This window comes from Penicillium brevicompactum (genome assembly GCF_028827555.1).
Source record: "Penicillium brevicompactum strain IBT 35665 chromosome Unknown utg000006l_segment0_segment0, whole genome shotgun sequence".
Taxonomy (NCBI): Eukaryota; Fungi; Ascomycota; class Eurotiomycetes; order Eurotiales; family Aspergillaceae; genus Penicillium; species Penicillium brevicompactum.
Genome location: NW_026623209.1, coordinates 3,053,816 through 3,078,889, shown reverse-complemented (window position 1 = coordinate 3,078,889; position 25,074 = coordinate 3,053,816). Strand labels below are relative to the sequence as shown.

Sequence of the window (25,074 nt, the reverse complement as noted above, 5' to 3'; positions counted from 1 at the left end):
TCTGACATTCAAACGTGGAGAGCTCTTCGATATGCACTTTCCGAGTTTACGTGAGGTTACAGCCCGGAGCCAGGGATATAAGATCGTCCCTCCGCACTCCTCCCACAACACCTTCGAGATGACCTCCAAATCGCCCGACCCTGCGGCGGATCCTGCAAACCCAACGGAGCGAGCACTTGCTCACGATGGAGACGCAAATTACAAAGCCAAGGCCGAAGTGCTGAATCGCGCGTTCCAGGATATCGGGATGGGTCGATACCAATGGCAGCTTTTCGTCGTGATCGGATTTGGGTGGGCGAGTGATAATCTCTGGCCCATTGTGACGTCCTTGATATTACCAGCCGTATCGGCTGAGTTCAATCCTGGAAAAGCACCGGTCTTGACCCTGGCGCAGAATATTGGCCTGTTGATCGGGGCGGTGTTTTGGGGATTCGGGTGCGACATCTTCGGTCGGCGATGGGCTTTCAACCTGACCATTGGAATTACCGCGGTGTTTGGACTTGTTGCTGCTGGATCGCCTAATTTTGGTGCAATATGCGCGTTTGCCGCACTGTGGTCGATCGGTGTTGGTGGGAACCTGCCTGTTGATTCGGCTATCTTCCTCGAATTCCTACCTGGATCCCACCAGTATTTATTGACAATCCTCTCTATTGACTGGGCACTCGCCCAAGTACTAGCCAACTTGATTGCGTGGCCGCTGCTTGGGTATCGGACTTGCGCTTCCGAGGAAGGATGCACCAAGGCGAAGAACATGGGCTGGCGATACTTCATGATTGCGATGGGTGGACTTGCGATGGTCATGTTCTTCAGTCGATTCCTCTTTTTCACAATTTTCGAATCACCAAAGTACCTGATGGGGAAAGGGCGAAACCAAGAAGCCGTGGAAGTCGTCCACGAGATCGCGCGGCGGAATGGGAAGTCCTGTGATCTAACACAAAGCGAGTTGGATGAACTGGACCAAGGTTCCTCGCAGCATTTCAGCACCTCGAACATTGTCCGTCAGCGTCTTGAGAAAGTCCGACTTAACCACATTCGAGCCCTTTTCGATACCCCTAAGCGGGCGTGGGCCACCACGTTGATCATTCTTATATGGGCTTTCCTCGGCCTAGGATTTCCCCTCTACAATGCTTTTCTACCATACATTCAGCAGTCCCGTGGTGCCGAATTCGGGGATGGATCAACATATATCACCTATCGCAACTCTCTCATTATTGCAGTAATGGGAATCCCAGGATGTCTCCTTGGTGGAGTGTTGGTTGAACTTCCACGCATCGGCCGCAAGGGTGCCCTGTTCTTGTCCACAGTGTTGACTGGCGCCTTTCTCCTGGCCTCAACGACAGCTACCACCTCCAATGCTCTCTTGGGATGGAACTGTGCCTTTAACTTCATGAGTAGTCTCATGTATGCTGTGCTTTATGCATACACTCCCGAGATCTTCCTCACCAAAGATCGAGGTACCGGTAACGCTTTGACTGCTTCTGCCAATCGAATTTTCGGTATAATGGCGCCGATTATTGCCATGTTCGCCGATCTTAATACAGCTGCTCCTGTCTATGTGAGCGGTGCACTTTTCATCGCTGCTGGACTTCTTGCACTCCTGATGCCGTTTGAATCACGGGGGAAAGCAAGTCTCTAATTCCGATCACAATCCTTGGTGAATCTACAAAGTCGAAGACTTCTACTCGATATAATTTATCACATTGCCCAATGCTGTCTCAAATGAGATCATTTCCACTAAGCACTTAATATCGAATATATGGAAATGACATCATACCTCCCTAATTCAAGATCGCATCAACAAACCCTGTCCACTCATACACTCCCTTCGCCACAAATTAATATAAAACACTTCGTAGAACAAAATAACAAGCCACAATTATAGTGCAAGCGAAGGGGACCGTCCAATGGCGATTGAGATGAAGCAACAGGCGGAGTCATCAATAACCACTGTACGTCAGATCGATGCATACCACTTTGGATGAGCGATGAAAGTGGCTGTCAACAGGGATCGACAGCTATAATCGCATGGGTCTTATTCGTCAATCTCCGATTTGAAGACTTGTGCATCCACCTGACAGGTCTGTGGCTTGCTCATGTGGCACCCATTATATCATTCCATGTAACCGGTTTTGGGCTGTGGCGTGTATATAAAGGCTGGAGATGGCGAAGCCTTTCAGAAACACCACTATACGAATCAAGTTTTACCTGAATATTCAAAACGACCCCTGAGTACCATCATACACCTCCATCCTCCAATCTACATCATCCATATTACATTTCCAATATGTCCAACGAACAGAACCGTAAGTCTGCTTTTCCAACCAGTTCATGAACATTAAGCCTGACGATCTTATCAAGCCGGTCTTCTCGGTGGCCTCGGAGACACGCTCGGAAAGACGGTCGGAGGCGTCACAAATACAGTGGGCAGCACCGTGGGCGGACTGGGTTCCACTGTTGGCAACGCAACATCAGGACTTGGACAGACTGTTTCTGGTGCAACTGAAGGCGTCGGAAACACAGCAAAGAGTGCCGGCCAAGGTGTCCAGAGTGGAATCTCTAGTGTCGGGGGCCAGAAGCAGACTGGCGACAACCCCTTGGGATTGAACAACTAAGAACGCTGGAACGCCTCGATATTATGGAATGTCATGTATTATGAAATTATTATGTGCTTTTAACAATCAGAATGTACATCACCGTTCTTGATGTTTTATCTCAGCTATCCACCCACAATCCCTGACTTCTCAGGTCAAATAACGAACCCACCAATCCCCCTTTCGCTGCAGAGATTCATAAACAGCCTTTTTCCCAATCCATCCATGACCTTCACCCTCAAATTCAACCACTTCTGCAATCCGACCCTCGCGATGCATCGCATCAGCCATGATCCTTGCCTGCGCCACAGGGACCACCATATCGGTCGTCCCTTGTAGCAAGAGCAAGGGCGCCTTCATCTTTTTGGCATGGTTGCACGGGCTCCGCTCTGTGAGTTCACTCTCACGTTGCTCGACTGCCGTTTTGCTCAGCAACAGTCTATCCACATCCTGACTCTCGAACTTGTATGAATCAGCCTGCAGAGCCCTCACATCACTGATACCGTATGAGCTGACGCCGGCTGCCCAAACATCGGGATACATATGCAATGCTTGTAGAGTAAGATACCCGCCGGCGCTGCCTCCGTAAATACCCACGCGGGATTTGTTAACCAAGCCCTTCTCCACAAGATAATCAACTGCGCTGACAGCATCGGCGGTATCAACGATACCCCAGTAACCTGAGAGTCGCTCTCGGTACTCACGGCCAAACCCAGTGGATCCGGTATAATTGACGGCGCAAACAGCAAAGCCACGTGTGGTGTAGTATTGGATTTCGAGGTTCAGTGCCGGAGTCACACATCCGTTGGGTCCACCGTGAACGAAGGTCAAGACAGGTGGCAGTGTATTTGGTTCCGGCTCGAATCCAGGGTTGCAAGGAGGGAAATAGAACATGTGTACATTGCCGTCGCAAAGGGGTCCGTACTTTTGTGGAGCAGTCAAATGGGTCGCAGTTGAAACATACTCGGGGAAAAAACAAAGGAGGCAGTCGAAGCAAGTGTAGTTCTTTTTACGCCGTCGGGTGCAAGTGAGACTAATCCTAGCTCCTGCGGTGAGGCGTTGGTGGAACCCACAACTGCAAAACTGCTCGAGGAAACGCGGTATACTCCGTTTCCAGGTTGCGCCAAGTCAACATAAGGCAGGTCGAGCTCCCGGGCTGTGGAAGTAGAAGTATCGATGATGACGATCTTGCTAGAGGCGTTGGTGATAACTGCCGCCACAACAGTCTTCTCGTCAAGTGGGACGTATGTGGAACTATTTGATGATCAGTTTTTGACGGTACATTCTGAATGGGATGAGTTAGAGTATACCTTCCAAGCTTCCATTCTGCGATGGCAAAGTCCGAGCTCTCCAATGTAGGGAAGAAAAGTGGCCGCACAGAATGGTCATGGACGTTGAATGAGTACAACTGCCAGTGCCCAGTACGATCACTGGTGAAATACAGCATTCCATCCAAACCCCATTTTGGCTGAGCAATACTCTCCTTCTGGGCTTCACCTGCTACGCGGGTGGTATTCTGCAGAAGGGAACCGGTCCACTGTGCAGCATATAGCACAGTCCCAGTCCACGGCATATCAGGGTGAGACCATTGAATCCAAGATAGATATTTGCCCTCTGAATCGAATTTGGGGTGTGAGTAGAAATCATCCCCTTCAGCAATAGTGGTCTCAGTGCCAGATTCAATATCAATTGCCACTAGAACATTGTGAACGTGGGTTGCCTGAGTTTCCGGGGTCGCATCACGGTGATCTTCCTTGATCGCGATAACCCATTGAGGTGCTTTAGGGTGGATACAGAAATCTCCATAACGAATTCCTTCGACGGCAGCATGCACGCGAGTAGCCGTGGAAGTCGCCGGGTCAAGGAGGTATACGTCACAGCTCTTGCCTTCCGCGAAAATGATCTTTCCATCAGGGCGTATGGCCATTGAGCCACCGCCGAGCTCTTGCACGGTCGCATGTGCACTGAGGTTCGTGGGTAGGACATCTCGGGTTTGCCCGTTGAGATGCTGCACAATTGCAAAACGACCATCTTCGGCAGGACGGCATTCTACAGCGTAGATGGCACCACTTTGCTCCTGAGCAGAGTTAGTAAATATGGTCACTGTGTCAAAAGGCCCGACCCCTCCAAGAGACTGACATCGACAACTACTTCGTGAAATGAAATACTGCTCGTGGATAACTGCTTTGCGCTCAGTGGGCTTTCCCACCGGCCGTACGGCACAACTTGAGGAGACATCACTCAATTGGAGCGCTAGAGTGTGTAGATGAAGGGGAAGTTGAAAAATCGCGTGAGACCTCGGGAATATCTATGACCTTGGAGGCACCTGGGGAGGAAAATCGGATGAGTCAGAATGCACCGAGACATTCAAGTGGGTCCTGAGTGGGTCAAGAAGATGTCTTTCATTGGACACGGGTGAGGTTGCACACCGTCCGAACTATACCATCTTGGGAGAGAATACTTCGTAGTTTGTACTCTCCAGGGCTGGAATAGAACCACCGCTGAATGTTTTATTAGGCATTGGTACAATCAGAGATAGGTGGTATCTTGGAAGTTTCCAAGTTACCTACAACTAAAATAAATACCCCTTGCATCCATTTGTTCGTCTTTGGTCTCCATACTCCGTACATTGATCAAGCTTTATTTGCAGCGTTATAAGGACCCCGGGACACCCAAGGAACCAATTACCAAGCCAACTCAGGCTTTGACATGCAGCTAGCGGCATCTAACTCAGAACAAAACCTCTGCTCTTCTTCCAAATTTTCTGAAGATTCAACCTTTGGCGTTGCTGGCCAGATCTCCACCCCCGACTGCTTTTCCTCCCGCTGCCGGTGCTCCATCACCATTTGTCTTACGTTCCTTTGAAAGTGGATGGGGCCCTGAATATTTGGTTATTTTATGCCACATACCGAAAAGTGAAAGGGACTTACCTTCTCTTTCGTAGGGTGTAATTCACCATTAGTAAATACCCCAGCACTGAGGTTCTCCTGTGTTCCCACACAGAGCTCCTTGTCTTCATCCAATACCTGCCTATAGAAGGCGTTGATATTTTCAAACTCTTCATCGGTAGCGTCTCGATGGCGGTAAACCTCATTTTCGATCTTACTCGAAGTAGCAGATACAGGTATCATCCGCTGGATATAGAAGAATTTATCACTGGAAATGTTAGTTTCCATTTACCAACTTTTCGATGGCGGACTCACGTCACTGTCACCGAGGTGGTGGGATAAAAGTATGTGATCGCACGACGAAATTGACCATCAGCAGATTCTTTGTTGAAGATGTGGTGCTCCATGTACTGTGCCTTGGGCTCCACCCGATATCGCGGTAGATCCGAAACACCGTTAATCAGCGGGTGGGAGGTCGCGCAATGGTAGCATTCGTTGTAATTCTCAATCACGCCTTTCCAATTGGCGTCTAGTTCCATTTCCCAATAATGATCGAACTTGAACTCGCCGGCGAAGTCGAAATCTTGCATTCGGGGCTGCTCGTCCACATTCTCGTATTCGTCTTCCCACTTCACATCAGTTTCTCCAGCTTGTAGATTCACCCACACAAAGCCCGCCTTGTCGACATGAACGTGGACTGGAAAGAGGGAGTGTTTGCTCTTATCGAAATCAGGCACAGTTTCGAATCGAGGAGCCTTTGACAGATTTCCTTTCAGTCCGTAGGACCATCCGTGGTATTTGCAGCTGAGGATAGGGGCGGTGCCGGAGCGAGATCGGATCACAGGAAAGGCGCGGTGACGACAGATATTGTGGAAACCGTTGATGTTGCCATCTCGGTCTTGGATAAGGAAGAAGGAGAAGTTGGCGACTGTAAATTCGAGGTAGTCTCCTGGTTTGGTGAAACGGCTGGAATGAGTGAGGAGCAACCACCGCTTGGAGAAAATTGCACGTCGCTCTAGCTGGTACATTGCCTCAGAGCGATACCATGATGCTGGCAGTGCGCGAGGGGGCTCTGCTTTTGGCTTGCTAGAGGAAAGGAAGTATTGCCACATAGTGAGGAAATTCGCTCTCTCGTTTCAAAATGGATTTGATGCTCTGCCAAGGTTGCAATTGGAATGCGATTCTAATGATATATCAAACCCAGGACTATTTAGATCAAGATAATCTTGTCCAACGCGATAAGATGGGGGAGGGGATTGAATGTGTCAAACAGATAACATAGATGGATCTACCAATATTTATAGCCTAATGCAACTTAGTGGAGACCCCGGGACATGCCCCTGCAGCCCCAAACGTCAAAAATGGGGGTGTCCGATAAGCGGGGACTAGAGTCTCGACTCAACCCCACCACTTCCCATTGCTCGACTCCAACGGCGATCAACCTACCAGGGTTAGTTGTGCCCAACAGAGGGGATTACGGTATACTCACATCCGCAATATGGTCGTACCCAAGCAATTTGGGCGCCAGTCCAGGGTCCCTCCAAGCCAATGCCTCTCCTTCTGGTGTTGGAACCATTTGCATCTTGCGATCGCGTTCTTGCTGCTCAGCTCCATCGTGAAGATGGTATAGATACTGTTGAATATTGCCACGCTCAACCACCATTTTTGTGCGCTGCTTGCGACACTCCTGGAAAACCGCTAACGCATGTTGTTTGGCGCTCAAAAACTCCTCCGAGGTCTTGGAGATGCCGGGTTGATTCGGAAGCCGCGAGAGACATTCACCTAGGACAGCCCCATCTTCGAAGGACATTCCAGCTCTGTATTTGTCAGTTATATGAGAGGGCAATAACATGGGGGTTTTGATCTTCGGAATATTGGTGATGTCTTACCCAGACGCGAGGTATGGTAAAGTAGCGTGGACTGCATCTCCCAGCATCACAAATGCCCCAGATGGGTGTGTCCAGTCAAAATCCCCAAATCGAATACAGAGACGCCATTTCTGTACAGACTCGCACAGTTTGAGCAGTTTGGGAATTCTTAAACAATTAATTTGAGTCTTGAAAAGAACTGAAGTTGACTCACCGTGGATCCCAGTCCTTAAACAATGCGCACATCTCTTCAACGTTGCCCTCAACCGTCGATGCCAAAGAGTCTTCCGGAATATCATCGGGCACAAGCAGTACCATGTTAAAAAGTTCGCCGTTCCGAAGGACGTAGTTCACTATAGATTCTTTTAGTCGGAATTCCGAAAAGTTGTAGGAGATGTGTACCAGCATGAGCGTCCGGGCCTAGCCAGTAGTTCACCTGGGGATCGGTGATAAAGTCCACCAACTCTGGGTCTTTTCGCATCTCCTCGGTTGACAGCATCACTCGGTATGCAAGATCGCCTGTCTTCACCGGCGGGTCTGCCCGACCAAGTAACCCTTCTGTCAACTTTCCAAAAACCCCATCTGCACCAATCACCATATCGCCCGTCCACTGCCTGCCGTCGGATGCCGTTGCCGTTGCCGTCGTTCCATCTTCGGCCACAGTTACATCTGCCACGCGCGCATTGCAAATAAGCTCGACACCTAAGTCGACGGCTCTCCTTACGAGGCATTGCTGCAGGTCGGCACGGTGAAAGTCACGATACCATGTACCCGGGTAATTTTTCTCCGATTCATGAAAGTCTAGCGTCGAGATCGGATTGCCTTTCCAGCCAACAAAATTGCAGACTCGTGGAATTGTCATGTGAGGTGTCAATGACTCTTCCAGACCCCAGTGCTGGAGCACGCGCGAACTGTTAGGCAACACCTGAATACCGGCACCGACTTCTTTGATCTCCTGGGCAGCTTCAAGAACATGCACTTGATGCCCTGCCAGTGCGCAGCTGATCGCAGCCCCGAGACCTGCTAGGCCTGCACCAACGATCACGACGTTGAGTTGGCATGAGCTGATGCGGGATTCTTGCTGCTTGACGTGCACAGGAGGGGCCATGATTGACGAATGTGTAAACCGGTGGCTGTTTGTAACTTGAAAGCTTGTAGTTGCAGCTTGCGGATGATAGATAGGTCTTCAATTTACATGGTGGCTCTTTTTAAAGCTCCATCGATATTGATAGCTACCAAGAATGGGGGTTAGCTTCGCTTCGCATACCGATACTGGATATCTTAAAAAGGTGAGAACACCTAGGATACGCAACATTGTTACACAAGACAGCATCAAATCCTCAATTATGTCCAAAGTATGAACTTGTATCTATTTTGTGGCGGTCGCTAACCCACGAAGTTCTCTCTCCAAGGACGAACGGCTCTAGTGACAGGCGGTGCTCGCGGTTGCGGACTAGCATTTGCAAGGGGACTAGCCGAAGCAGGCGCAAATGTAGCAATTTTCGACGTCGTATCTCCCGAAGACGCTTTCCATGCGATCGAAAAAGAGTGTGGGGTCCGGACAGCGTTTTACAGGTACGGTCAATCTGATCTGGATATGGAACTGTTGCTGAAACGAGTAGGGTGGACATCTCCTCCCAAGAATCACTTGAAGACGGCTTCGGAAATTTTCAACGAGACTTTGACAATGCGCTGGACATTTGCGTTCCTTGCGCGGGAATCAATCGGCATCTTCCGTTCCTCGAATTCACATACAAGGACCACCAAGATCTACTGTCCATCAACGTGCTGGGGCTTTACTTCACCGCACAGCTTGCAGCCAAGCAAATGATCGCGAACAAAACAAAGCACGGAAGTATTATCCTTGTCGCCAGCATGGCTAGCCATATTGCTGTGCGAAGCCAGATGTGTTCGGCCTATTGTGGGACAAAAGGCGCAGTCAAGTCCATGTGTCCAGCGATCGCAAAGGAGTTGGCTGAATATGTAAAGTCCTCACGATACCTATCGAATCGAATGCTAACCTCGACACAGAACATTCGAGTCAACACTATCTCTCCCGGTTTTGTTAAGACAGAGATGACGGCATCGGTAAGTTTTTGTAACGCGCCAAGTACAGAACTTGTGCTAATAGATAATCAGTTCCCGCATCTCCTGGAGGGTTGGAAGTCGGAAGCGATGAATGGGTGCATTGCGGATCCCGAGGATATCATGGGGGCGTGTGTTTTCCTTGCGAGTGACGCGAGTTCGTACATGACAGGCTCAGACATTGTGGTGGACGGTGGGGTGACACGGTGGTGATAGAGAAGAGTGGGGGTTCCCCACATGGAATGCGGAGTAGGAAATTTCAATTAAATAGAAGAGAAAAGAGAATTTGAATCAAAATCACTCCAGTTCGTAACAATGTCCCCAAGTGCAGATAATGAAGATTATGGAGAGTCCGTTGGCGCCTCAACCACCATCGTTGTGGTGGGCGCCGGACCATCGGGGCTGATGCTTGCGTATGGTAAACGTTTTCCAACTCAGAGATCAACTCCTAACAATTCTCAAGGACAAATCTGGTACGATTTGGAATTTCCGTCTTGATCCTGGACGATCGCCCCGACAAAACCTCCACAGGAAAGGCAGACGGCATGCAGCCCAAGACCATCGAGACCTTCAAACAACTCCGTCTCGCCGATCCACTCTTGAAAAACGGTGCTCGGGTGTTTGACATCTCATTTTGGGTATGAATGATTGATTCCAACTGCTAGCCTATGCTCATACATCTATAGGAGTCGACCGCAAATCATCCCCTGCGACGTACCGGCCGCAAGCTCCACTACCCAGACCATCTTGTTGGCGCATCGGATCCCTACATACTGCTAGCACACCAAGGCATGGTGGAGGAAGTCATGATTGACGACATGGAGTCAAGGGGGTGTTTGTGACTCGCAACGGTCGCTTCACTTCCTGCTCACGGGTGGAGGCAAACCAGTTGGAGATCAAATATGAGGATATGGAAACGAAAGAAGTACACACGGTGAAGGCGGACTATCTAGTCGGATGCGATGGAGCAAGATCAAAGGTCCGATCTTTCATCCCGGATGCCGATCTGGAAGGTGAAATCACTAATGCTGCATGGGGTGTGATGGATGGTATGTTGCTTGCAGCCCTTCTGTGGCATCGATAGTGCTAAAACAAGCATAGGTGTGCTGGATACGGTTTTCCCTGATTTATGGAGCAAGGTTGCCCTTCGCTCTGAATCTGCTGGATCAATTCTACTGATCCCACGCGAAAGGGGTATGACCAGGCTTTACGTTGAGCTCAGCTCTTCTGGTGGAGAGCGAGTGGACAAGGCCAAGGCGACACCTGAATATGTGACGCAGCGCGCAAGAGATGCGATGCATCCATTCAAAGTTGAGTGGAAGTCGGTGGAGTGGTTCGGAACATATGTCGTTGGACAACGTGTTGCGAAGCGTTTCATGGATGACGATGCTAAGATAATCATTGCAGGTGATGTATGATGGCAGATCAACTGGACATATTCTGTGAATTCGAAGCTGATTCCTTTCCAGGCTGGCCATTGTCACTCGGCGCTTGCTGCTCAAGGCGCAAATACCAGCATGCACGATAGCTTCAATCTTGCGTGGAAGCTCAACCTTGTTAGCAGGGGCCTCGCAAAGCCATCTTTGCTACACACATATGAGGAGGAGCGGCAAAAGGTAGCTTATGATCTCATCAACTTTGATGTTGAGCACTGCAAAGCCTTTTCAGAGGGAGAAGCGGCCCTTGCCAAGAACTTCGACGATAACATCAGGTTCATTGCCGGCATTGGAGCTGAGTATAATCCCGGTATGCTCACTCGCGCCTCTCGCGTCCCCTGTCGCCTTCAAGCGGGTATGCTGCAATCTCCCGCTAAAGTGACTCGATACATCGACGCAAACCCAGTTGATATTCAACTGGACATCCCAGTTTTGGGTCAGTTCAAAGTATATATTTTCGTGCCTCAACTTCCCTCAGCAATGAATGCCTTGAGGTCAATTTGTCAGCAGCTTGAGGATACTCTTGCGAAGATATCTGATCCTGCGAGTCGGTCTTATCAGAAGTTACCCCGTGGCTCTTCGCCGTCAGATGAGTTCCAGCAGATACAGCGTTACAACTCTGTTTCTCAAGCTTTCACATTTGGGATGGTGACAAAGTCAGATCAATCTGAGTTCGAGATTGCGGATTTACCACAGATTTTGCGAGACAGTCAATGGACACTGTACCTTGACAACATTCAAACCCCCAGCTGTACTGAGCGATGGATTGGCGACTTGGCGCAAGGGAGCATCGGAATGGCTGTGGTAAGACCAGATGGGTACATCGGCATGGTTGAATCATGGGACGACACGGAGGTTGCAAATGCAAGTGAGGCACTTGAGGAGTACTTTTCGTTTATGGTATAGTGAAGAAATCGATACAGACAGCCTCAAACTCAAGAATCCTTTTGTGAAACCACTGAGAAATCTTCTATCGTTGTACGGAGTAATAATGTTGTGTGTTGCTCCCCAGGTTTTCATTGTGCCATAAAAAGTGCAGTCATATGCGGGTCCAATATTGGAGATCCGAACCGAAAGCTGCGTAAATTACACCCGGAAACCGGCCCCTTCACCATCCGAGAAACCCGAGAAACCCGTGCCGAAGAGCCAATGGAAAGGCCGATCTATTCAAATTAAGCAAGCTCCGTATGGTACCATGATCTTCAAGTATCCATAGTAGTCTAGATGGTTTGGCTGAATAAAGCCAATTCTACAATTTTCGTGTGTTATAAGAATTGCAAATGCCGACGTGCATACAATTTATGATACATTATAAGTCAAAAACTTACACACTGGACACGCAACATGTCGACCACACTCACAATTCATCACCTGCGAAAATCTCAATCTGAGCGAATTCTTTGGCTCTGTGAGGAACTCGGCATTTCATATAACCTTCAATGCCATGACCGTGTGCCTCCCGCCATGCTGGCTCCCGAGAGTCTCCGTCAACTCCACTGGTCCGGCACAGCACCTGTCATTCAAGATGGAGAGATCACACTTGCCGAATCTGGCGCCATATTCGAATACATCCTGACAAAGTATGGCAGCGGCAAGCTGGTGCTTCAACCAACCAACCCAAATTATGCAGACTACCTTCTCTGGCTCCACCAAGCCAATGGCACTTACATGCCCGCAGTCACCTCCCTCCTGATGGCTCGAATGATTGGAGACAGTGACGAAAGCCCCACCCAGAAAATAATGCAACAAAGAGCCAATGCAAACCTTCATGCCATGGAACAGCAACTTGGGAAATACCCTTATCTCGCTGGCAATGAGTTCACGGCTGCTGATTGCATGTCTGTGTTTGGCTTGACGACCTTCCGTCTTTTCATCCCCTCCAGCCTTACGGAATATCCGAACATTGTCAGCTGGCTACAGCGGGTCGGAAAACGTGAGGCGTACCAGCGGGCCATGCAGAAGGGTGAACCGGGTTTCGAACCTATGCTTTCAGCTGTGCCTCAATTACCTTCACAGTGATGTCCCACATGTGCATCACCAGTGAACTTGTATCATTATCCATGCAAGGATCCGAAATTTCTTCCTTTCCTGTCTTAAACATATGCTTATTCTGGTCTTGTGGATATATCTGGTTCGCTCCATTTGCCCAGGTGATTGAGTGCCTCCTTCGCCTTCTGGAATGCGATCCATCAACCTTTAGAGAAGATGTGTGCGACTCTGCGACTTCATGCAGAATTCTGGTACTTTGTGCGATGTCTTTATATGGAAATCATTAGCCTTGCTCCACGACAATGCAAAATATGAGAGATTGGACTCTTTAGCAAGTATGATCGGGGAAGCGCAGCTATTTGGGGACAAGCTGTAGACTCGGCATATTCCAGGTTTATCGTGCATTTATTTTATTGCAAGAGAAAACGTATAGAGATTTTCCATGGAAACAGTCTTGGAATACCTCGCATTTTTCTATCTATTGTAATGGGGAAACCGCGCCGCATCTCCCACCTGTGCCTCAGACATCCCTGGGCTATTTCTAGCCCCGTTTTCATAGCATAGCGATCTACGCATCCTACACCTCTCTGGCAAAACAGCACCTACTTCCTAATCCGGTAGCTCATGGGGCCTTGCTTGCCTCACCCTCTCCGCCAAGCACTGAGCACCCCCGTCGTCTTGTCTTTGCGATGTCAGACCGCCAGCGCGCTCTTCCCACTTCAATACAAACAGTCTCACATTCAACAACCTTTTGTCGAGCCACTGAAAATTCTTCTATCGGTTCATGTTTTGTTTTCCTCCCCAGGATTTTATTGATCTGGACGCTTTCGGCGTGGGGAAGGTTGCCCAGGTGCTGTCCATCCATAGATCTCGTCATCGTCAAGTCCAGCTTTCCCTAGCGATATTTGCGACCATGTGATTTGTTCACGTCTCAGCAAATTTTGACCTCGCTCTCAATCTGGCTCCGTAAACATAGAGCGCAGATACTCCCAAAACCCCTCCGCAAGATAGTCCAGCCAAGAGCGACACTCCGCGGTCGATACCGAGGGTCTCAAAGAGTGGACGAGCATATAGAACGGCACCGGCTGCCCAGACAGATCGGAAAAAGTCATTAGCAGCGAAAAGACTGGCTGCATACCGTGGGTATGACAACGGGAGATACATGAAAATCCCTACTGTACTAGTAACTCCAGGGCTAATACTGAATACCTAAATCTCACGAGCCATTGTTTAATTCGAATATGAAACAATACGTTCCAAATTTACTAGTCGCTGTATTGACGTGGATCTGGTTTGGTGCCCAAGTGGATCTGAAGCACAAGCTCATACTGTTACGAGGGTGGGGGTCTAGATCTGAGAGTGGGGGATCGATGTGCATCAGTCGTAGACAGACATCTTGATCATCCCACTGTTAAGCTATCCCACCATGAATCCCACTTGAATGGATGGAATATGTAAGATGTAGAAAGAAGAATTATTTTCGATTTGGCAACTATTTATACTCGAGAGAACGCCAGGATATTCAACACCAACCTTGGAAATTATCACTCCTGCAAAATGGGCTCAATCGCTGTTACCGACTCTTTGTTCGAACCTACTCGCTTAGGAAGTCTTTCGCTCAAGCATCGTGTCGTTCTGGCACCATGCACGCGTATGAGAGCGACCAAGGAATCCGAGGGTGTCTACGTCCCCACAGATCTTAACGCCGAGTATTATTCTCAACGCGCCTCTGATGGTGGATTCTTATTGACAGAGGCAACTCCTATTAGCAGACATGTTAGTATACTTTTCGTCATTGCCAATACAACACCCCGCTAACAATCCTAGGCCGCTGGATACCCAGGCGTCCCCGGTATCTTCACCGTATCTCAGATCGCAGGATGGAAGAAAGTCACAGACGCCGTGCATGCCAAAGGAGGATTCATATACTGCCAACTGTGGCATGTTGGTCGAGCGACAGTCTCCTCCTTCTTGGAAGGCAAGCAGGTTCTAGGAGCGAGTGATATCCCTATCAGTGGAAATGCGTTGGACGGATCGGAATACGCAGCCTCTCCACCTCGACCCATGACCTTGGAGGAGATCCAAGAGACAGTCCAAGAATACGCCAGCGCAGCAAAGAGGGCCCTCGAAGCCGGATTTGACGGCGTCGAAATCCATGGTAAGCAATCTACTTATCATGTTTTCTGTTGCAAATCGCTAATTCATCAGGTGCGAACGGATACTTGCTCGATCAATTCCTGCACGACAATGTCAATACTCGCACAGACGAGTACGGTGGCTCGATCGAGAAGAGATCTCGAATCATCCTTGAGGTCATCGAAGCAGTCACGGCCGCCATTGGTGCCGACCGTGTTGGAATTCGGTTATCGCCTTACAACTATTTCCAGGACACGCGGGATTCAAACCCGAGCGTGAACTGGCAGAAGTTGTGCTCTCTGATTGCTGGACTGCCCGCTGAATCTCGTCCCTCGTATGTGCACATGATTGAGCCTCGATTTGACGAGGTCTTGGAGGAAGATGCGAAGATCGACTCGCTAGCCTCGGAGAAACCGTCACTGGACGTGTTTCGGCCCACATTGAAGAAAGGGGGTATTTCATTTTTGGCGGCTGGAAACTTCAACCCGGAGAATGCGGGAAGCAAGCTCGCTGTTGACGGGGCCGATGCTATTGTGTTTGGGCGGTACTTCATCTCGAACCCGGATCTGCCTCGTAGATTGAAGGAAGGATTGCCCCTGACTCCTTACGATCGCACCACATTTTACGGCGCCGATCCAGCTGAAAAGGGATACACCGACTACACTTTCTACGGACAATGAGCAGGAAAACATCCATGGATTCTTCAGACCAAACTGTTACATACATCAAACTACATACAAGATTCACTTCTAAATATACAAATAATCAAGACAAGCCAACTAAAACTTTCATAGCATCATGAACAACGGCCCATCGGACGGTTGCAAGTTGTTGAGCCATAGCTCCTGCGAGAGGGCGAGGACAATACTTTCCAGAAAGCGCCGCGAGCTCATCCACATTCGCACAATTGGTGACGATGACAATTAGCGACGGCAGGTCCGTTCTGATTCTGTGAATTTCCGCAGAGACATCCAGTCCGCGATGGAAGACCCAGGAGACTAGAGTACACAGGTACAAGCACCACGGGAAGTGAAACGAATCAGCCTGGTCCCAGTCGTGTAGACCCAGAACCGCACTTTGGAGCAAAAGGGAGGCCTGCTGGGCACTCGTGCAGAACGAATTAAATTCCTCCTGAAGCCACCGAGTGATGTTCCTCAAGGACCGTGCATGATCGGCTTCAGTGACCACGCGCCCGAGAATTTGCGAAGCACCAGCAACGATCTGCAAATCCAGGACTTCAACTTTGAGCGCAAGATTTGCTGCGTGGTATAATGCATGGCCGGAGATCTTGAGCCCGGTAAGTTGCCTAGCACTCGCAGTCCGTGCTATCTTCATCGCCAAGCAATCTGCGTCAAAGTCGACCTTCCACAGATCATAAGACCGACCCATGCGCGGTGTCCATGCCCCTACTCGCTCCGGCGTTTCAGAACGGAGAGTCGTTTGGTCGCGTCGCTTCAAGTCCGCGGAAACAGACATTAAGCCGTGTAGCACAACAATGCGAGCGAACACATTCAGATCCCGGGGCCTAGTCACGGCAGTTGGATTAATGTATCCCTTCAAAACAGCAAGGAATTGTTTATTATCCTCGCGGGATGCATGAAATACCCACTCTTGAGCAGAAGAGGCTCCCCAGCTTGCGGCTCCACACGGTAAGGACGATCTGATTTCGAAGGCGGACATGCAAAGCGACTGTGAGAATAGGACTGCATGCTGTGTATCCCACATAAAACAGTGCATTGCTACCCGTTTGCGTTGCTCTTCGTCCATAGCGCGTCTCCAAACGGGGTCTAAGTCATCTGTTTCAGTGAAACCCGACAAGTCCCGAATGTTACAGCAATTGCTGCGTCGGATCATCTTGATCAACACGCAATGGAAAAGCTGTGCACGCTCTCGCTGCTTGGGCCCGGCTCGCATCTTCCCGAAACAATCGATGAGCAGCATCGTTTGGAGAACCCAAAGGTCGGCTTGCGGCGAGAAATCGGGGTGGCATAGGAGCTGGCCACGGAGCACGTCGTGTACTTCCACTGCTAATTGATGAGCTTCTCGGGTGCTATACGTCGCACCCATAAACAATATAGAAGCTAGAAAAACAGGCGGGGCGGTGTTTGGGTCAAATGTATGCTGATGTATCAGAGGATATTGCGTATTGAAACGGTTGAAAAACAGGTCGCTGTAGCTTTGAAGTGCCGAGAGTGTCAATAGAGGCGATTGCAAGACATTCTGGTGCGTATCGATGCTTGTGGGATGCGCTTGTGCTACCAAATGTAATATTCCCGCTCGTGCCTCTCCTGAAATCCTGGGTAGCTGGTTGTGGGTTTCGGTCTCTAGCATTGTAGATCCAGACATCCAGTCCAAATCAGGCAAGTTTCCCAACGCAGATGTCATGTTCCCCTCCATAGGCTCACTTCTGTCCATAATAGAGGCCATCAACAGTGCTGACGGGCCATCGTAATTTTCAACGGCTTTGACAGGATCTTGATGGGCTGGCTCTGGTGCAGGAATTGTACTAAATCCAACCTGGCTGTCAAATTGATTGAAGGCATCATCCAGCGAAGAGACATCAAAGAGCCAGTTGTAGTTGCAGGTCGCAGCGAAAGGAAGATTGAAATCAGTCGCTGACATCGTCAGTTTTGAAAGCCGCAGAACCACAGAGATAACATACCAGTATCCATTCCGAAATAGTCCCCAATCCCATCCAACTCAACATTGTAAGACCCGTCCGCCGCATCAAACTGACCGGGAATCGGCTCGACGTATGGCTCAAACGGCCCCGGTGGCATCAAAGGCGCCAAGAATGGATCGGTCTCGTCGATTGAGATTGAGGTTGGGTCTGTGCCTGACCCAGGTGGTGACAATGGTGCCTCATCATGAAAGTAGTCTTCGTCGCTAGGCTCCTGGCTTAGACTATTGGTCGAGACCGGAGAGCGCTCAGCGAGCGCAGCGGCCTTTCGAAGCTGGCGTTGCGACGGCCGGACAACGATTGATCCATCTTCTGCTCTCCTTATTCTTTTGCGTGTTTTCAGTGTGCCTTGTCCTGGTCCTCCGGCTTCGAGGTCGCGTTTAGTGTGTCTTTCCATATGACGGGCTGGAAAGGACAGAATAGAAGTTAGAAAGAGCTAAATTGTGTTTTCAGTCGCTTTTGGTACCTAGTAGGTCTGCACGTTGAAAATGGACAGAGCAACGCTCACATGTATAGCCATTGCGAGGCTGCTCGTGATTGAGGGCGTGGCGACGTAAGTGCTCGGCGCGGGTAAAACTTTTGGTGCAGCCTGAGTGTTGACAAACGTGACTCTTCATGTTTCCGAGGTGTAGATCAATAATTTTCGGAAGATTACAATTGCTCTATATTCAAAGGTGAAGTTGGCAACTCGGAGTAAAGTCCGACCTCAACTGATAAGGATGCGGGGGCTTACTCGCACTAAGAGATGATTGGTTGCTCTGCAGTAATATGCTACTTCTTATCAAGTCTCTTTAATCGCATTTGGTGGATTTAGCCAATAGGAATAGCTCGGAGTGATTGTCATAGGGCCCCGGGTCCAGCTCCAATGAAGTCTTTTCATGGGGTTATACTTCTCCGCATCCGTGCCATATGAATAATTCCATATACCATACTTGGGGTATCACCTTGCTATCCTGTACACCAAAATACTCGGAAAGATGTGAAATGTACTCTTTTTGGTATTATGAGCCCCTTGTTCGGCTCAAAGGCTCAGAGCTTCAAGGTAGAACGGAAGACAGGAATACAATGTATTTCAAAAAATATAAAATATAGAGGAAACCTCGATTCAAGATTCGTCATCCATCTCAATTTAAATTCTTCATCTTCCATCCGGGCAGGACGTCAAGGAAAGTACCTCCATGCAGGGCTGTCCTCGCCCTCTTTAAAGCGACTGGTATCAGTTTCATTTTCCCTCAAAGCTTGGCCCTGCTTGCGATCTCGACGATGATTCTCCAATCGCATCCAACCGCCCAGTCCGGATACCAGAACAATGCAGACCACATTACAACAGCACGTTGCAATGAGAGTTGGAAGATATCTGTTCGGTCAGCACGTTCCTTTCCAATTCAGGATAGGTGGCAAGGAAGACGAGTCTCTTACTTCGGAGCATATTGAGTACGAAAGGTTGCGGCGCTCACAACCCCTGCTAAATTTCCAAGTCCCACGAAAAATCCTGTGTTCGCTGCTCGTGAATTCTCATTCATGTTGTTGTTGTTGTGCCATGCGTGAACTAGACATGATGGGATATATGCACCTGCTGCCATGAGGAAACAAGCAAAATATGCGACGGCTTTGTTCCTCTCCACGTCGATAGTTGCCAGTATAATCATCCCAATTAACGAAATGGCGAGAGAAAAAACGATATGAAATGTTCTCTCGCGGTGATAATCAGAAGACTTAGCCACACATAACAGAAATACCGCACCAACAAGGTTCGGGGCGACAGTCCAAAGGTTGGTCTTCACAACCGAGTATCCCAGTCTTTGAACAATCTGCGAGTATGAGTACTGGTCCATCCAAAGTAGAATTTACTTACCATTGGGAAGAAATTCATCGCAGTAGCATATGCAACCGGGTAAGTGAAGGTGATCAAACACCAAACTGGGAACTTCCAATCACTCCAAGTTTCAAAGCACGCCTTGAGATCAAACCCAGTATCGACCTCAGAAGAAGTGTCCCGAAGAAGACGCGCTGTAGCTGCCGCTTTTTCCCTGTCGCTCAGGAACCACGCTGTTGGTGCGCTATGGGGCAAAAGAAAGAATCCAACAATACCAGTGATTAATGTCATTGAACCTTCAATAATAAATAGCCATTGCCATCCTTTGACTGCTGGATCGTTGATTTGGAATACACCAAAAGATATCAGCCCGCTGAAGGCCGAGGCCAAAACCGCAAATGACTGTATAATTGCCAGTCGGAAGCCCATTTTCCCGCGTGTATAGAATAGCGTGAGGTAAAAGGTGGCTCCAGCAAAGAATCCAGCCTCAAAAACCCCTAAGATGATTCTGATCGCTAGTAAGGAGCCAAAGTCCTTGGCGGCGCACTGGCAAAGAGCCAGAACTCCCCAGACAATTGACACTACGTATAATATTAGCTGATGAACTATGGGCTTTATAGGAGGGATGGTTCTTACTGAAAGAAAGCATCCATCTGCCTGAAAACCGTTTGATCAAAAGGTTCCATGGTAAATCGAACAGGCCAAACGGAATATAAAACAGAAGAATCAAGAGTGAGTAATCATTTCCCTTGAGGTGCAAATCTGTGTCAAGTCCATCTGTTTTCGCATTTGCCAAATTACTCTGGTCTTGGTTAATGGACGCGTTGTTTTGGTAGACCGAAGCACATCACCTACCCGATCCATACAATCAAAAAAGTACATCTACATTGTGTTAACATTCTCAATTATCTTTAGATTTTCATTCATATCGAATTTAGGGTCCGCAACTTACCAGGCAAAGAACTGGAAGCACAATAAAATCGACTTTTCTGACGTACGATCTTTCCGCTTCCGAGTCAAGATACGCCGTTTCGCCTACATTTACTTCAGCGTCGGGTACTTCGACCCCGGGTACTTTTGACTCCGACATGGCGATCTGAAGAATCAAGAGAGAATGCTCCGTGTAATTTTAGCATTTCCCGCGTTTCTTATAGTTTTGGATCACAACTTCCGGATTCCAACCCCCTTCACATTCTTCACATGCCGTACAGCAACATGCCTTGAGGAAATATCAGTAATCTAGCTATCTCCAGATACACTTGCTTTCTCTTGGCTTTGATATCCCCCGCACGATCTTATCGCCGCGGGATGGTGCGTTTGCCCCCACCTTTGCATCCCTGAATCTAACCCCATCCTTAGTGCTTCCACAAACTCCAGGTTTCCGACATGGAACTAAGGAGAAATCAAAGATCCCCAAAGATGTCGGTGTTCTGTGCGAAATCAAAAGGAACTTGAATTGGTCTGAGCGGAATATATTCCAGTGATCTCAGGGTCGACTCATTTTACCTCAACAGCCTACCTGCCCATCACCGAGACTTGCCTACTCACTTGATCTCCTTGTCCAAACAAGACGCGTTCCAAAGCCACCATGTCTGCTCCCTCGGCTCCTCCAATTCTCGACTTCGCTCCATTCTATGGTGCCGATAGCGAAGCAAAGTCCCAATTAATCGATGAAGTTCGCAATTGCTGCCACTACAACGGGTTCTTCCAAATCACCGGCCACCGTGTGCCATTGGATCTGCAGCGACGTGTTATGGATTGTTCGAGAAGATTCTTCGATTTGCCTTTGGAAGAAAAGCTGCAAATTGACAAAAGTATGAGGGAAGCCCAATTGCCAACATTTTCGCTGATTGTTTAGATCACAACTCGTTCAACAGAGGCTACGAACTTCTACGGTCGCAGATGCTAGAAGTGGGCACCGGCCCCGAATTGAAAGAAGGACTATACATCGGCGAAGAAATCCCCGAAGACCACCCCTATTATCTGGAGAAGAAGCTCAACAGCGGTCCGAATCAATGGCCCCAGACTGTGTTGGACAAGGATGAGTTCCAGAAAACAACAATGGAGTATTACCATGCCGTTTTCGAATTGGCAAAGGATGTACTGGGTGTTCTTGCCCAGACTCTAGGTGTTGAGACTTCCTTTTTCGAGCCCCTCACCGACGGAGCCGTCGCTACAATGAGATACCTGCATTACCCAGCTCAACCACAGGATACAGACGAGAAGCTTAATCGCGGAATTGGAGCTCACACTGACTTTGGATGCATCACACTGTTGTTGCAAGACGAGGTTGACGGCCTCCAAGTCTTGGATGCGCCAACGGGTCAATGGCTTGATGTAAGTCTTGCCACGTGCATTCCAGTCGCATCTCCGCTAACCTAGCACAGGTCAAACCAGTCCCAGGTGCATATGTGGTGAATCTGGGCAACTTGTTCATGCGCATGGCCAATGACAAATACAAATCCAACACTCATCGAGTGATCAACAAGTCAGGCCGGCAGAGATATTCGATTCCTTTCTTTTTCAGTGGAAATCCTGACTATGTTTGCGAGTGTCTGCCAAACTGCCGTGATGAAGGAGAGGCAGCAAAATATGGCCCAATCACAGTTCAGGATATGGTGACGGCATCTTATAAAGAAAGTTACGGTCGCGCGGAAAGTTACAAGAAGGAGATGGAGTCTACCAAGCAGGAACGAATTGCTGCCGCGTCTGCCGCTCCCGCCGTTGCTGCTATCGGTGCTTAGATCTAGCTTCGCCGTATCTGATTCCAATGAATGGTTCTTGCTATTCTTTATATAAACTCAAAAACTCTCTTTATTGCATCCATAGGAGACATCAAATAAGTAGCATGTTCTGCTTTAGTTGCCAATGCCTCTGATGCGAGTATCAAAGATATGACTTGCCTGTCAATCTTGGAATGCAAGCACAATTTGCACGGAGGCATCTAGAAAAGAGAGATTCATAGCAAGATAGCAAAAATCTCCTTTGCTACTATCCCCTGTCGGTCTGGATCGCCATGTACAAAAATAAGGTGATGTCATAGACTCAATCCTCGCGCTGTCAATCAAAAGTGGGATGCCATATCATCCATTCTCCCACTTTTGACTTAATGCCTAGCCCTAAAGCGTCCGAGAGGATATCTCACAGTCAGGCCGATATGTAGTTGCTGCTTGCCCTAAAAGCAACCATCATTTGAACAAGCTTGTCTGCAATGAGAATCAGAATATCGGCACAATCACCACAATTCAAACATGGACGATATACGACATGACAAGAAAGCTCCCTTAGAGTCAGAGGGCATTAATTTGGACCACGATGCTGGAAAACTCACGAACATCGATGATCTTGAAGTAGACACCTTCTACGGATCTTCAACCACCAAGGCATATCGTCTGAAATCTGAACTTATCGGAAAGTGTATGGAGGACATTGGCATGGGCTGGTACTTCATTCCCGAAATACGACTATTTGGCAAGATTTCTGACTTGACCAGGTTCCAGTGGAAACTCTTTGTGGTAACCGGCTTTGGGTGGATTGTTGACAACGTACGAGACATCTACCATTCCCCTCTTGAACACACGGAGAACTGACTATCAATAGTTTGCATCTCAAGGCATTGGAAGTGTCCAGCCACCTATAAAGCAAGAATTCTCTGGGATAGTGCAGGTCAGCTACAGTTCGGTTGCTTATTATGTCGGTTTGATCCTGGGCGCTTCATTCTGGGGGTTATCTAGTGATCTCATCGGGCGCAAACCAGCATTCAACTGCACACTGCTTATTGCTGGTATGTTTCTATGTGCTGCTGCAGGTTCCTTGAATTTTGTGGCTTTCAGTGCACTTTGGGCAGTTATTGGCACCGCCGCGGGTGGGAATGTGCCTGTGGATTCCATGATCTTTTTGGAGTTCGTCCCTGGAAGGTAGGTGGGAATGGAACAATATGCACTAGATCGTTTTCTAACCTCCTCAGTCACCAATATCTTCTTACTGCACTCTCGGCGTGGTGGAACCTGAGTCAGCTCATTGTTTCCTTGATTGCCTGGGTCTTTCTGGCCAACTTTAGCTGTCCAACCGATGCTACCCCGGAGACGTGTTCACGTAGCCAAAATATGGGATGGTATGGCTTTGACTTACATGTGCAACCAGTATGCATCCAAAACTGACATCTGATTTTAGGAGATATACTCTCATCACCTTAGGGGGTCTTGCCCTAGCTTTTACTTTCATTCGCATATTTGTTTTCAAGCTACCGGAAACACCCCGATACCTGCTCTCCCAAGGCAGAGATCAAGACGCAGTGGATGCCGTCAACCATGTTGCTCGACAGAATGGGAAGCCAGAACCTCTGACAATCGGAATGCTTCGTGAGATAGATGCTCGGTTGGGAAACAGCACTAACGAGGAGGGTGAAACGACACGAATGTCTACCAAAGAGATCGTCAAGGAAAACATGCAAGCTTTCCGTGGTGAACATTACCGTGCATTATTTGCAACTCGGAAATTGGCAAGGCAGACTCTTATCATTTGGCTGATCTGGCTGACAGTTGGTAAGTTGCGCTTGAACTCCACCTTACGAATATCCACTGACACTCTTTCCAGGAATCGCGTACCCTTTGTTCTTTGCATTCTTGCCTTCTTATTTGGCAACCAAGTTTACCGAAACCACCTCGTTGTACCTGACATATCGGAATTATTGCATCACGTCAGCTGTCGGCATCGTTGGTCCCTTGTCTGCCGCAGCCGGCGTCAACACTCGACTCGGGCGACGTTGGATGATGGGAGGTTCAGCAGTTGTCACTGCGGTCTTTCTGTTTGCATATGTCAGCGTCACCAGCCCGTCCGCAGACCTCGCCTTTTCTTGCATTACCAGTTTACTGGCTAACTTTGGTAAGCGTGGACGAGCTTGGGCAGATGATCAATACTAATGAAATAACAGAATATGCTATCATGTACGCATTTACGCCAGAGTCATTCCCGGCTCCCCATCGAGGAACGGGTTCGGGGACCGCGGCCGCGCTTCTCCGACTGGGAGGACTCATAGCTAGTCTTATTTCCTCACAGACTGGATTCACAAGTGCTCCCATATATGCCAGCGCTGCATTGTGGGTTGCTGTGGGTGTGTTCTGCTTAGGGCTTCCATTTGAGACTCACGGACACGATGCGCTATAAGTGCTGTTATGCATGGGCTATGGGTCCGAATGAACCTATTCGGGCACCGCAATGTGGGCGTCACTTGTGTAACATACAAGACAAAATTTCGGATGGGGTTGGGCGAAAGTTGTCCAAGCATCTCGAGCTGGAGCTCCGATTCTCCAGAGAGTTATGATCCTCTCCCGAAAGGCATCTTGAATGTTGAATGGAATTTTCTAGATAGAGTTGAGATAGAATCAAGAGCCAAGTATAAATTTCTGTTGCCTCTGCATGCCTCGGGGCGATATTGTGTCAAAATGTGGGATGCGAGCCCTGACAAAACTGCACACAGGTCCTTAGAGCCCACAGCCCACAGCTTGGGTGGGCTGTGGGCCCGAGGTCCGGGCCCGAGGCCGGGCCCAAAAAGGCCTCCTTAGGTTACGAAGGCTTGAACTCGA

At 48.8% G+C, this 25,074-nt stretch overlaps 11 protein-coding genes across 11 annotated transcripts; 7 read left to right on the top strand and 4 right to left on the bottom strand.

Annotated features, from left to right (window-relative positions):
- Nucleotides 1–118: 118 nt before the first annotated feature.
- On the top strand, nucleotides 119–1,636 carry N7506_009369 (uncharacterized protein; the record flags this gene model as incomplete). The annotated part of the gene is made up of 1 exon (XM_056958662.1): nucleotides 119–1,636. The coding sequence occupies one exon, from the start codon at nucleotides 119–121 to the stop codon at nucleotides 1,634–1,636; it is 1,518 nt and encodes a 505-aa protein (XP_056808052.1).
- A 648-nt stretch (nucleotides 1,637–2,284) lies between these two features.
- On the top strand, nucleotides 2,285–2,612 carry N7506_009368 (uncharacterized protein; the record flags this gene model as incomplete). The annotated part of the gene is made up of 2 exons (XM_056958661.1): nucleotides 2,285–2,303; nucleotides 2,359–2,612. 2 exons carry the CDS (start codon nucleotides 2,285–2,287, stop codon nucleotides 2,610–2,612), a joined length of 273 nt encoding a protein of 90 aa, XP_056808051.1.
- A 129-nt stretch (nucleotides 2,613–2,741) lies between these two features.
- Nucleotides 2,742–6,591, bottom strand: N7506_009367 (alpha/beta-hydrolase; the record flags this gene model as incomplete). The annotated part of the gene is made up of 5 exons (XM_056958660.1): nucleotides 2,742–3,554; nucleotides 3,605–3,845; nucleotides 3,902–4,665; nucleotides 5,618–5,747; nucleotides 5,795–6,591. 5 exons carry the CDS (start codon nucleotides 6,589–6,591, stop codon nucleotides 2,742–2,744), a joined length of 2,745 nt encoding a protein of 914 aa, XP_056808050.1.
- A 362-nt stretch (nucleotides 6,592–6,953) lies between these two features.
- N7506_009366 (uncharacterized protein) lies at nucleotides 6,954–8,455 on the bottom strand (the record flags this gene model as incomplete). The annotated part of the gene is made up of 3 exons (XM_056958659.1): nucleotides 6,954–7,296; nucleotides 7,562–7,700; nucleotides 7,750–8,455. 3 exons carry the CDS (start codon nucleotides 8,453–8,455, stop codon nucleotides 6,954–6,956), a joined length of 1,188 nt encoding a protein of 395 aa, XP_056808049.1.
- A 133-nt stretch (nucleotides 8,456–8,588) lies between these two features.
- On the top strand, nucleotides 8,589–11,774 carry N7506_009365 (Monooxygenase FAD-binding; the record flags this gene model as incomplete). Its single annotated transcript, XM_056958658.1, has 12 exons — nucleotides 8,589–8,636; nucleotides 8,678–8,702; nucleotides 8,760–8,922; nucleotides 8,970–9,330; nucleotides 9,379–9,435; nucleotides 9,487–9,625; nucleotides 9,764–9,845; nucleotides 9,896–10,070; nucleotides 10,119–10,235; nucleotides 10,262–10,481; nucleotides 10,534–10,844; nucleotides 10,902–11,774. The coding sequence occupies 12 exons, from the start codon at nucleotides 8,589–8,591 to the stop codon at nucleotides 11,772–11,774; spliced, it is 2,571 nt and encodes an 856-aa protein (XP_056808048.1).
- A 438-nt stretch (nucleotides 11,775–12,212) lies between these two features.
- Nucleotides 12,213–12,887, top strand: N7506_009364 (glutathione S-transferase family protein; the record flags this gene model as incomplete). The annotated part of the gene is made up of 1 exon (XM_056958657.1): nucleotides 12,213–12,887. One exon carries the CDS (start codon nucleotides 12,213–12,215, stop codon nucleotides 12,885–12,887), a length of 675 nt encoding a protein of 224 aa, XP_056808047.1.
- A 1,527-nt stretch (nucleotides 12,888–14,414) lies between these two features.
- N7506_009363 (alkene reductase) lies at nucleotides 14,415–15,673 on the top strand (the record flags this gene model as incomplete). Its single annotated transcript, XM_056958656.1, has 3 exons — nucleotides 14,415–14,633; nucleotides 14,685–15,015; nucleotides 15,066–15,673. The coding sequence occupies 3 exons, from the start codon at nucleotides 14,415–14,417 to the stop codon at nucleotides 15,671–15,673; spliced, it is 1,158 nt and encodes a 385-aa protein (XP_056808046.1).
- Nucleotides 15,674–15,758: 85 nt separating this feature from the next.
- N7506_009362 (uncharacterized protein) lies at nucleotides 15,759–18,070 on the bottom strand (the record flags this gene model as incomplete). The annotated part of the gene is made up of 2 exons (XM_056958655.1): nucleotides 15,759–17,608; nucleotides 17,656–18,070. 2 exons carry the CDS (start codon nucleotides 18,068–18,070, stop codon nucleotides 15,759–15,761), a joined length of 2,265 nt encoding a protein of 754 aa, XP_056808045.1.
- A 764-nt stretch (nucleotides 18,071–18,834) lies between these two features.
- On the bottom strand, nucleotides 18,835–20,579 carry N7506_009361 (uncharacterized protein; the record flags this gene model as incomplete). The annotated part of the gene is made up of 6 exons (XM_056958654.1): nucleotides 18,835–19,030; nucleotides 19,093–19,222; nucleotides 19,247–19,484; nucleotides 19,529–20,070; nucleotides 20,126–20,291; nucleotides 20,442–20,579. 6 exons carry the CDS (start codon nucleotides 20,577–20,579, stop codon nucleotides 18,835–18,837), a joined length of 1,410 nt encoding a protein of 469 aa, XP_056808044.1.
- A 498-nt stretch (nucleotides 20,580–21,077) lies between these two features.
- On the top strand, nucleotides 21,078–22,233 carry encD (Fe(2+)/2-oxoglutarate-dependent oxygenase encD; the record flags this gene model as incomplete). The annotated part of the gene is made up of 3 exons (XM_056958653.1): nucleotides 21,078–21,303; nucleotides 21,348–21,826; nucleotides 21,877–22,233. The coding sequence occupies 3 exons, from the start codon at nucleotides 21,078–21,080 to the stop codon at nucleotides 22,231–22,233; spliced, it is 1,062 nt and encodes a 353-aa protein (XP_056808043.1).
- A 507-nt stretch (nucleotides 22,234–22,740) lies between these two features.
- On the top strand, nucleotides 22,741–24,655 carry N7506_009359 (putative sugar transporter; the record flags this gene model as incomplete). The annotated part of the gene is made up of 6 exons (XM_056958652.1): nucleotides 22,741–23,034; nucleotides 23,090–23,406; nucleotides 23,457–23,603; nucleotides 23,663–24,033; nucleotides 24,086–24,373; nucleotides 24,423–24,655. 6 exons carry the CDS (start codon nucleotides 22,741–22,743, stop codon nucleotides 24,653–24,655), a joined length of 1,650 nt encoding a protein of 549 aa, XP_056808042.1.
- Nucleotides 24,656–25,074: the final 419 nt, after the last annotated feature.